Genomic DNA, 11,371 nt, shown 5'->3' on the forward strand with positions numbered 1-11,371 from the left:
TATATGCAGTGGAGTTTAGCCAAGGCTAGCTATTATAGTTCCCTTAAATGAATTCAAACTCTCCCTGATCTAATTGCATGCTTAACAGGGAACTACTTTTTAAAACTGTCAAATTTTATTGTTGAAATTCAAATAGTACAGAGATATATAAAATAGCATAAATTCCTTTTCATTCCCCTGGCCTCAGTCTCACCTCTCAGAGATGAGGTCATCTATGGCTTAATGTATCCTTACTGATCTTTTTCTGCAGAGACACACATACACTCACAGTTTGTCCTTTTTAAAAATATAAACCTGGGATCATCTTGTTCTTAGAAAGCTTTCTGCTGATTATTTATCTTTCTTAATTGGTCTGCCCATAGTAGGAGCCAGCACTGGTCATAAAGACACAGACTTCAGAAGTTCTAGACTCCATTGACAGTTATTTCTCATTGTAAATTAATTGACTGGCTTAAAGATCAGTTTCTGATGATCTACCATGCTTAGCCATATGAAGTAGTTGGGGTTCTGAGCCATCAGGGCTGAAATGATTGTGTACACTGTGGGGGCAGTGAATAAATGCCACTATGGGAAGCTTCTCAGGCAGCAGCCTACCAGCCTTTCCCCTGATGGACACGAATGCCTCTCTTTACAGTTGCTCTTGCCAGTGACTGTGAACATGAATCTTGTTAGTACGTCTTACTTGCATTTCTGTCCACATGCAGGGAAGACGAGCTAGCTGTTGTTTGGCCCTTGGTTTGCCTGGTATTCCCTGGGCTTGGCAATCCATGGGAAGAATGCTCTAGCTTATCAAAATTTGTTTTCTGCCAGCATAACAGTGAAACTCCTTTCTTAGTTCCTTGAGCTTCTCCATACTCTCTTAGATTGGCTCTTTAGGTGCCTCAAAGTGAGTGGAAACTGATGACAGTGTTTACATTCAGGCGGTGGTTGCGGGAATCCAGCAGGCTCACGCGGAACAGTTGGCCAACATGAGAATCCAGGATCTGAAAGTCAGCCTCAAACCCCTGCACTCTGTGAACAACCCCATTCTGAGGAAGAGGAAATTACTCGGGTAACTAAGCTTGTTTTGTGGATTCTCCATGGTTGGTGTGGCTGAGTGCAGGATTGGGAGAGGTCAGCCAGGGGCCTGCCCTTTTTCTACATCTTAAGAGGGTGGAGAGGATGGCTTGTTAAATAGCATCAGAGGTTGGAGACACTCTATAGTTAATTATTTATCGGAAAAATGTGCTGCCTTATCTTTAGAGTTAACAGCTGTGGAGAGTTGTTTTGAGGTTTCACCTTGTTATTACCTCTCTCCCAAACTTTTAAAGCACCAAGCCAAAGGACGGTGTTTATATCCACGACCGTGAAAATGGAGCCGAAGATTCAAATGTTGCCTTGGAAAAGCTCCGAGATGTGATTGCTCAGTGTATTCTCCCCCAGGCTGGTAAAGGTCACGCCATTTACCAATGTTCCGTGTGTGTGAGTGTGTGTGTGTGCGTGCGTGCGTGTGTGCGCACACGCACAAACATGCACATGACAGGACTGGTTTAATTTGAGGCTGTCTGTTCCACCTTTGTGTTGTAAGAAAATAATTATATAAATTACTTAAGTTATAAATTTATATAAATTATTATATAATTGTGTGTGTGTGTGTGTGTGTGTATATATATAATCTGTGCCCACTAAAAAGAGAGAGTAGTGGGAACTCGGAAAGGTGGTACATTTCATCCCTTTTTTGGTTTTCTGTGAAACTACTGGTTGACATTTAATTGCCAGCATCTCGTGCAGCATGCAGTTTTGTGTTTTCTTAGTTTGTTAACGAGGGCACAGGATAGAAGATGGAGAATGGAAAAGTGGACAGGGTCAGGATCAGCTTTGTGGAGGTCAGGAACATTTCCAGAGCCTTTAGAGTGTAAGGCTGTCATTAACTTATGGATATAAAGAGAATACCTTCCAAGTTCAGAAGTGACCCCTGCTGCTACTTGTATCATGGGCAGAGTGTGACTTGTACATGTCTCCTTTTGAGTGAGCTTTCTTTTAATACACTCAGCGGAGTGTCATGGGCTCTTCTCAGCACATGAATGAGAGGTTTCAAGTAGTAGATCAGAAAACCGTGTAGATTTCTTGGGTTTTAAGAGAACTCACAGTGTACCTCAGCTTCCAAAGTAAGAAATGAGCCTGGGAGAAAGAGGTGGTCCCCTCAGCCTTGCCCTCTCTTCCTCTCTTGGTCTCATAGGTTAACCAAGTGTTTTTGCTCGCAGCAGAGTCTGACTGCCTGTGCTAAGTGCCAAGTGCTTAGACCCTGGGGCTATGAGAGGAGTTGTGTGAGGCTGTCAGAGTAAAAGAGTTCAAAGCCCAGAAGTGGCCTCCATGTAATGTAAGGACTAGTACAGCATCTGTGAAAGTTTTCCCCTTAACTCACCACTTCTCAACAAGCTGGACATCAGGTCTTTCCATCTCTGACACTTCACATCCCATGATGCCACAGGAAAACGCAACTTCTTCTTCATCTTTATTAATAGGAGAGAATGAAGATGAAAAGCTGAATGAAGTAATGCAGGAGGCTTGGAAGTATAACCGGGAATGCAAACTCCTGAGAGATACTCTGCAAAGCTTCAGTTGGAATGGTAGGTAACTTCTCCCTTTCTCCATGAATGCAGAGAAGTGATTGCATGTGGAACATGGAGGATGTCTGGGGGCTGAGCTGGGGCTGTTTTGAGGGTAAGTGAGTGGAGGCTAGAAAGTGAATGGCATACTCTAGGACAGGGTTAGTCCTACATTAACTGCACAGGCATGGACGTCTGCCCTCTCACTTGCTTTCCAGAGTTCAGATGAACTGTGTGCTGCAGATTCCACACTGCAGAGCCCCTGTCTCACACCCCTTGGGTACCTTACTGGGTCCCTGTCAAGAATCTCACCTCCAAACATTTGGAGACTGACTTTTTTTTTTTTTTTTGCATTTCAGGTCGTGGATTCACAGATAAAGTGGACCGACTAAAACTGGCAGAAATTGTGAAGCAAGTGATAGAAGAGCAAACCATGTCCCATGAATCCCAATAATGACAACTTCAGACTTTTTTTTTAACAATTTGAAAAATTATTCTTTAATGTATAAAGTAATTTTTATGTAAATTAATAAATCATAATTACATTTCCACATTACTTAAAGACACTGTATAGATTTAAATACAGGACTTACTCATAGTATAGTTCATTTGTTTGTTTTTAAGAAAAGCCCAGTTCCTAGAGATATACTATTACTCTAGGACTGTTTTCTCATATGTTTGTAAGATGACAGATGGTACTGTCAAACAAGATTGTTTTATTTGTAATAAAGTGTACAAAAATCATTTGCCAGTGATAGACGAAGGGCCGACTATACTGACCTGTCCAGTAAACATCTGAATCAAGTACTGTGGAATCTGGTTTTACTCGCCCTGTGTGTTTGCTTTCTGCACCATTGGTAGATTAGCTCTGGGGCCAAAAAAATTTTGTGGATCCATGTTGCAGACTGCCTGCTGGAACCCACAGGATGCCAACTCCCATGATGGAAGGGGCAAGGAGCTAAGCCCTCATTTCTCTTGTCTCTAATTCCTTAGAAGTGGTAACATTTCCTTTTTTATTTTTATTTTTTTGTCATATCTTTTAAAAGATATGGTGGGTTGCTTAAATCTGACAGGATTTTGAGTTTATTCTTTTCATGTAGAACTAGAGCTTTATTCTGCTCCTCTGAGGACCTGCTCAGTCCTCCTCCCTTCCCCACAGGCCTCACCAAGCTCCGTTGCTGCTGCTTCCTTTTTTCTGTTCTCCTGGCCCTTTTTATCAGATAATTTTTCTGAGAAAGTTACATATCATGTAAACTGGACTATTGGATTAGCATCTAAGATGGTCCAGTTTTTTCTCCTAAAGCTGCCCTTTTACTCTTTGATGTTTCAGCCTGCACTTCATGTTGGCATCCCCAGGCTATGTCTGTTTCGTTCAGTGTTATTCATTTTCAGGAAGGGTGGTTTTGGCCCAGAGGTCAGCTGTTTGAATGGAAAAGAAGGCTGGATGCTTTTTTAGTTTTCTGTTATGCACATGGGCTTCCATAACAAACCATTATTTGTTTGTTTGTGTGTTTATCAGTTTTTGGTGGGTCCTGTGTTGGTAAATAGAAGAGCTAACAGGCAAACTCCAATTCACAGAGCAGAGGAAGACAGTCGCAGGTACAATTCTTCACTTTTGTCCTGTCACATTCTCTTCAATCAAAATTGACCTCATAGACTTTACTTCTTTTCTGATTCGTCCACTTTGCTGAACATGTCCTCAGGATGACATCTGGTTAGTGTGCATCGTGTGTATGTGACTGACTGGAAATAACATGATAAAAACACAAAGCATCTTACAAGGATTACCTTATTATATTGGGTAATAGGTATTTTTTTTGTGGTAAGGCTCCTTAATCTTAGGTGACTAATAACTCTTGTAATAACTCTCCCCGTAAGGAGAATTCAGTGCTTTTAAATGTAGTAAAATCGAACAGTGAGGCAGCAGACAAAAACAAAATGTTTTCTTATTTATTGACCAGAAGACTTAGCTGAGAGTTGAATTAAGGGTTGAATTAAATTGTTGTTTTTTAGTGAAATGCAGTCTTACAGATCGCTTATTAAAATCAGGAAAAACACTGCACTTATTTCTAGAACAACGGAACAAATGTTCGCCTGTTGTTTTTCTCAGGGCAGAGGTATTGGCTGGAGGGAGGAAGGCCATAGTAAATTTTGTTACTCTTTTTCTTCAGAGTAAACCTCTGGTATGCCCAGTCTACCATTAACTTCTCAATTTTTCATCAGGGTACCTTCTTCCAAAGACTCTGGATGATTTTTTTCCCCCAAATTTAGCGTGTGGTGGATTTTAGGCATGATCTAAAAGGACAGCCACAACAGTGCTTCCTTTTACTCTAAGCAACAGTTGCCCACGTTTTAGTCATGCCAGGCCGAATTAATCTGGCCCCGAAAAGAAGTGCTGCACCCACCTATGCCCACGTGAGAGCTCCATGCTGGATGCTGCTGAATACCCTGGAGGATAGTCTAGCTGTTATAATGCAAACAGTCCTTGACAGAACAGTAGTTCCCAAAGGACTCAGCACTGTTTGTGGTCCTCAAAGTGCAGTTTTGCTTGTGGAGTTTGTAGGCCAGTAGCAAATTCTGCTTTGACATGCCAACCAGATTTCCTAATAAAGCAAATTTCACATGTAACTGGATGTGAAACAAAATCATCTTCGTCTTTTCCTGCCTCTAAATGCCTATACCTGCAGGCAGTTCACGTTGTAAGAACAGTTCTTCTAGGCAGGAGATTAGTCTCCAGTTTTCCCACATGATTTGCTATCCCTCTGTTTAACTAAAACCATTACTTTCCACTCCAATGCCTATAGACTTGAACATGGTTATAAATGTGCTTGACGTATAACAATTTGTGTATCTTTCTGGTTAATTGTATAAGCATAGGAGAATACCTGTCAGAAATGTGTTTGAAACACAGGAGGGTAGCTTTTTAGCTTTTTAAAGCTAGAAGTAGATAACGCTTTTTAGGGGCACCTGGCTGGCTCAGTCAGTGGAGTGTGCCACTCTTGATCTTGTGTGGTGAGTTCAAGTCCCACATTGGGCATAGAGTCTACTTAACAAGTGAAAATTTTTTTCTTTAAATATATAACTTTAAAAAAATTTTTTTAAACGTTTTATTTCTGAGAGAAAGACAGCGTGAGAAGGGGATGGTCAGAGAGAGAGGGAGACACAGAATCCGAAGCAGGCTCCATGCTCTGAGCTGTCAGCACAGAGCCTGACAGGGGGCTTAAACCCACGAACCGTGAGATCATGGCCTGACCCGAAGTCGGACGCCCAACCGAGCCACCCAAGCGCCCCAAAGAGATAACTTTTTAAGAAGAGTTTGTTGTATTCACGTGAGGAAGAACAAATTGAAGGAATTATTGGTTAAAGAACTCAAATGGTCCAAATCAGAGCTTGTCTGTGAACACATATGTGCGTATGTATTAAAGAAAATGTGTTTCAATTTGAGAAATGGAAAATTGGATATACTTAGTTTTAATTATATTTCTATTTAAAAAGTAGAAGTGTTCTTTCATTATTGATTTGTTTATTTTATCCCACAAAATGACTCCATTTGTCCTGCCTCTTTGGTTAAAATACAGGGAAATACCTTAAGTCTGTATTAATTTCCAAATTATAGAATTCGAACAGGCTTTCTCTTAAATAAAAGAAGAAATCTAGCTAAAAATTATTTTACCTTATTTGCTATAAATTTTTCAATGGGTTTGTGGTATGACAGTATAAATCTTCTTGCCAGATGCTAATGACAAATTCTATCATCTGTATTAGGAGTTAAATATTGAGGTGACCTGCTCTGCTCATATCTGAGATCTTGTACCATTCCATTCCTTTTTTAATTAGATAGGGGATATCTCATTTCTGACTGTTAGTTGTAGTCATAACCCTTACTTTAAAGGTTTTATATTGTAAATATTTTACTTGATATAAAATTATTTCTATGCACTATAAAATACGTAGTCTTATTTTAGTTCATCTTAGAATGTACAGGAGTATAACTGTGCAAGGAATGTGACAGATAGTGCTTTTTTTTCCTTTCGGATTTGTACTGCAAAATACTCCAGGAAATTGACACAGAAACGAATCCAAGGACTTACACAGACATTACAGTTCAATTTTAGTTAAAGAGTGAAGAATTCTTCAAAAAAATTCTTATAGACTCCATTTTTATTTTCTTGATGAAATGGTAACTAGATACCTACTTAATCAGTTTGTTTTTATGTTGGGTCACTTGGGAGGAACTGAATGTTGATCCTCCTCACTTAGGTACTTCCATGGTAAAACTGAGCTCATTTCATTTGCCTCTTAGTATGTGCATTAGGAAAACTTCATAGCAGAAAAAATTACGTTTATATGCAAATATAAAATGTCTAAGCTCATGTGTTATGAACAAAAGCTGACAAAGGAGGGTTGGGCTGAGAAACTGTATCCTGAATACTACAGAAATGAGGAAAGGAGGCAGTGGGCAACAGAGAACTTTGTCCTGTTTAGAGATCCCCAAAGAATCCCTGTCCCCTCCCCCCAACCTCCTGCCAGAATGTTGGGTTTCAAAGAATGAGCAGATTAACGGATATCAGGAGTTGTGTGGCCTGGGCTGAGAATAAGGATAATTTGCCTGAGTTATAGTACTGACTGGATCATTACAGTCCACCTACGTGGCATATCTCTCTGTGAGGATAAAGGGAACTTACCCAAGGAACGTTGAAGCTACTGCTGTTGGAAGGAAGTCATATGGTAAGGGAACTAACGAAGGCCAAGAGTAAATAGAAATACAGCCCTTAAGTCTGCAACCCAAGAGCTGGACACCCCTAAGGGAGCCAGCACAGATCTGGGGCTAATACTCGAGTCTCTGAGGCTCAGCATGCCAGGCAGAGGTGCTGCTGCAGGACAGAGGCCCTGCAGTGCCAACTGATTCACAATGGCTGTGTCAGTGGCAGCCTCTTTGAGACACTCTGCCTCTATACTGTCATCTCTGTGGAAAGACCAAAGGGCCCTGAAAGAGGATAAGATAAAGTTTCAGACTTGGGCTCAGCAGAAGAGGAACTTGAGGCTGGGGCAAGTGCCAGAATCTTCATGTGTCAGGTTGGGGATTGTGCTGCTGTTGGTGATTTTCGTGCCAAGTATGTACTGTCACCTAGGATCTGTATATTATACTTCCTATGAAATAGTCATCCCCAGGCAGCTGACTGTTCAGGAAAGGGACACCCCAGTGAAAGACACATCCTATATGATATTTATGCAGGACCAGAAATGGGTGATTCACCTGAAGGTGAAGAGAGACTATTTTGTGAAGAACTTTCCAGTCTTCAGCTACCACAGTGGTGTCCTGCGGCAAGAAATGCCTTTCATCTCACATGACTGTCACTATGAGGGCTACATAGAAGGAGTCCCAGGTTCTTTTGTTTCTCTTAACACCTGTTCAGGCCTCAGGGGCATCCTGATTAAGGAGGGGAATCCCTATGGCATTAAGCCCAAGGACACTTCAAAACACTTTGAACATGTGTTGTACACCATGGCACACCAAGCTCGAGTCTCCTGTGGGGTCACCTCCAAAGGCAGCCAAGTGGTGTCTGCCAGCCGGCAACAGGCGAGCCGGAAGCCTCGCAGTCCACAGGCACTGCCCTCCTCGTGGTCACACACCAAGTACGTGGAGATATTTGTCGTGGTCGACAACCAGCGGTTCCAAATGTGGGGCAGTAACGTCAGTGAGACAGTCCAGAGGGTAATGGACATCACCGTTCTGGCCAACAGCTTCACTAGGGGAATAAACACAGAGGTGGTGCTGGCTGGAATGGAGATCTGGACCGAGGAGGACCTCATAGAAGTCCCAGCGGACTTGCAAGTTACACTCAGGAATTTCAACAGCTGGAGACAGGAGAAGCTCTCCCATCGTGTGAAGTACGATGTTGCCCACATGATCGTTGGACATCATCCTGAAGGAGATGTGGGACAGGCATTTCTCAATGGCGCCTGTTCAAGTGGCCTTGCAGCAGCTGTTGAAGCCTTCCATCATGAAGATGTCCTCCTGTCTGCAGCGCTCATGGCCCACGAGCTTGGGCACAACTTGGGTATTCGGCACGACCACTCAGCCTGCGTTTGTGAGGATAAACACTTGTGCCTCATGCACAAAAATATCACCAAAGAAGGTGGCTTCAGCAACTGCAGCTCTGACTACTTCTACCAGTTCCTCCGGGAACACAAAGGGACCTGCCTATTTAACAAGCCTCGGCCCCAAGGTCGCCTGCGTAGGAATACAGAGTGTGGAAATGGTGTCTTGGAGGACAATGAGGAGTGTGACTGTGGACCCGACTGTGGTAATAACCAGTGCTGTGACCAAATGTGTAGGCTGAAGGAGCATGCACAGTGTAGTGATGGACTATGCTGTTCTCATTGCCAGTTGAGACCTAAGGGATTCATGTGTCGTCCTGCTTTTGGAGAGTGTGACCTCCCTGAATATTGTAATGGTATCTCCAGAGAATGCCCCAGAGACCACTATAAGCAAGACGGTACACTGTGTGATATGATTCACTATTGTTTTGGTGGCCGGTGTAAGAACCCTGATAATCAGTGCGTGGATATATATGGGTCCCCTGCAAGGTCTGCCCCAGAAAACTGTTATATTTCCATGAACACCAAAGGAGACCGGTTTGGAAACTGTGGCTTGAGGGCCTCGTCTAGGACAAAGTATGTTAAGTGCTCTGATGAGAATATATTTTGTGGGAAACTTGTATGTACAAATATTAGACGGATACCAACAATCAAACTCTACCATACTCTGATCCAGGTAGCTCACAAAGATGACTGGTGCTGGAGCATGGATGCCTATAACATGACTGATATCCCCGATGATGGAGAGGTGCACACTGGCACTCTTTGTGCCCCATACAAAGTCTGCATGAATTACTCCTGCACTGATCATGCTGTGCTCAACTATGACTGTAAACCTAAAGAAATGTGTAATGGAAGAGGAGTCTGCAACAATTTAAGACACTGTCATTGTGAGGCTGGCTATGCACCCCCTGACTGCAAAGCTGCAGGAAATGGGGGTAGTGTGGACAGTGGTCCCCCTGGGCAACCCACTCATGACAATCTAAGTGCAGGAGGAAGTGCCAATGTTGCTAAACGTAAGAATGAAAGGAAGCCTCATGGCATGATAATTTTCATACTCCCTGGATTTCTTCTAGTATTAATGTTGGTTTTAATATTTTCCATTACCCTTAGGGCTGGAATTGAGTCAGTAGAGATGCCAAGAGGCTCCTCAGAGATCACAGAGCCTACTGTGGACAAGAAAACACAGTCCTTAGAAAAGCAACCCACAGATATTGGAGAGAAGCGTCTAGAGGAGGCTCCAGAGAAAGTCCCCTCACTGGAGAAGGAAGCCCCCCCACTAAAGAAGGCTTCCCCACTGTTAGAGGCTCCCTAACCATAGGAAGCCCCACTGCCGGAGGCCCCACCACCAGAAGCCCCAGGAAAACCTGCATCATAAGAGGTAGCAGGTGAAGGACAGGAATAACCAAAGGCAGAATAGTGGAGGAAGAAGTCAAATACATCAAATACCTCAAGCACTGAGTGGGAATGAGAAGCTCACAGAGACAAAGGTGAAGTGAGAACTGATAGCTCCAAGTGGCTCTAACTGGACTATAGGGTCTAGAGAAACAGTAACCTGGGAGGAGGGAACCCAGATTTCAAGACTTCTTGTAGTACTTTGGTTACACATTGATATAAGAACTCATACAAAATATTCTGTAGTTTTGCTCTTTCTCATTTCATGAAACAAGTTTATTTAAGCTCTTCTCATGGGTCATTGTTAGCAATGTCTTGTACTATTTGGGTCAATATCTGAACTAAAATTATTTTTCATAGCAATACCATCTTCCATCTACATTGTCTGGCACAATGTACTATCAGTACCTATGTCATTACTGATTATACACCCAAGTCACAACAATGCATTATTTAGGAATGTTATCTATTGAGTACCCTAATTTGCCATGAAGTTTCTATTCATGAAATAGACGTCTTTTAAAATAAATAAATGGCAATTTTTGGATGAAGCATCACTTCAGACTCCATGGACCCTAGTAATGCTTTTTTAATTTTTATTTTAAGAGTCTCTGGGGGGGGGGGGGGCTGCATCTGATTCAAGAATTTGGGTGAATGGGGCAGGAGTAGGCATCTGAGGCCCAGGGACATGTACACAGTGGTGTGGAATTCACATCTGAATATTTGTTAATTCTCTTGATTTCTTAATTTCTATAAGATTGATATTTATCTACTGAAAATTCATGGGAACCTCCAAATTACCTGTAACAATACATTAACTTGGTAGATATTTGTAGAGAGAGCACAAAGCACATAACAATAACACTACCATTCTGTGCAAGATACTGTGCCAAACACTTTACATTCATTGCCTTAATTTTATCCTCCCATCCATCTTCTGAGACCTCCATCTTCTACATGAGGAAACAGACATCAAGAGTTCTGCTCTAGTGCTGGGTGGAACCTGTGTCCTGCCCCAGGTATGACTGAATCTGCATTCCCCACTGCCTCATGAGCCCTGCCTTCAGTAAAAAAAAAAAAAAAAAAAAAAAGTGACCGGAACAACAATCGGTATGTCCTTTTATTGCCCAGAACACGGCTTCTTCCTCAGTGACTCTAAGGAAATGAAACCCCTATGGGATGGATGCCGATTGCTGTTGTGAACCTACCACATTGTGTAGTCATTACTGATGAAAAGTTTCTTTGCCCCATTACATCCTGACCTCATGGAGTAGCAGATTTTTATC

At 42.3% G+C, this 11,371-nt stretch overlaps 2 protein-coding genes across 3 annotated transcripts in view; both read left to right on the forward strand.

Moving 5' to 3' along the window:
* The window catches only part of MAPKAPK5 (MAPK activated protein kinase 5), a 46,731-nt gene extending 42,106 nt beyond the window's left edge, over window positions 1-4,625 (forward strand). The window contains exons 11-14 of one of the 2 annotated variants that reach the window (XM_039233649.1): window positions 921-1,051; window positions 1,311-1,432; window positions 2,505-2,609; window positions 2,948-4,625. In XM_039233649.1, the coding sequence (XP_039089580.1) occupies window positions 921-1,051; window positions 1,311-1,432; window positions 2,505-2,609; window positions 2,948-3,042 (453 nt within the window). In that variant the 3' untranslated portion in view covers window positions 3,043-4,625. The remainder of the gene's footprint in view (window positions 1-920; window positions 1,052-1,310; window positions 1,433-2,504; window positions 2,610-2,947) is intronic. The other variant, XM_039233729.1, reaches the window with a different exon arrangement.
* A 2,698-nt stretch (window positions 4,626-7,323) lies between these two features.
* LOC120232582 (disintegrin and metalloproteinase domain-containing protein 1a-like) lies at window positions 7,324-10,632 on the forward strand. The gene has a single exon (XM_039233422.1). The coding sequence runs from the start codon at window positions 7,501-7,503 to the stop codon at window positions 10,003-10,005; it is 2,505 nt and encodes an 834-aa protein (XP_039089353.1). The 5' UTR covers window positions 7,324-7,500; the 3' UTR covers window positions 10,006-10,632.
* The last annotated feature ends 739 nt before the right edge of the window (window positions 10,633-11,371 follow it).

This window comes from Hyaena hyaena, unplaced genomic scaffold (genome assembly GCF_003009895.1).
Source record: "Hyaena hyaena isolate Hyena2069 unplaced genomic scaffold, ASM300989v1 scaffold_0, whole genome shotgun sequence".
NCBI lineage: Eukaryota > Metazoa > Chordata > Mammalia > Carnivora > Hyaenidae > Hyaena > Hyaena hyaena.

Bases quoted from the DNA above. Each gene is read 5' to 3' on its own strand.
- LOC120232582 (XM_039233422.1), top strand. From the start codon at position 7,501: ATGGCTGTGTCAGTGGCAGCCTCTTTGAGACACTCTGCCTCTATACTG.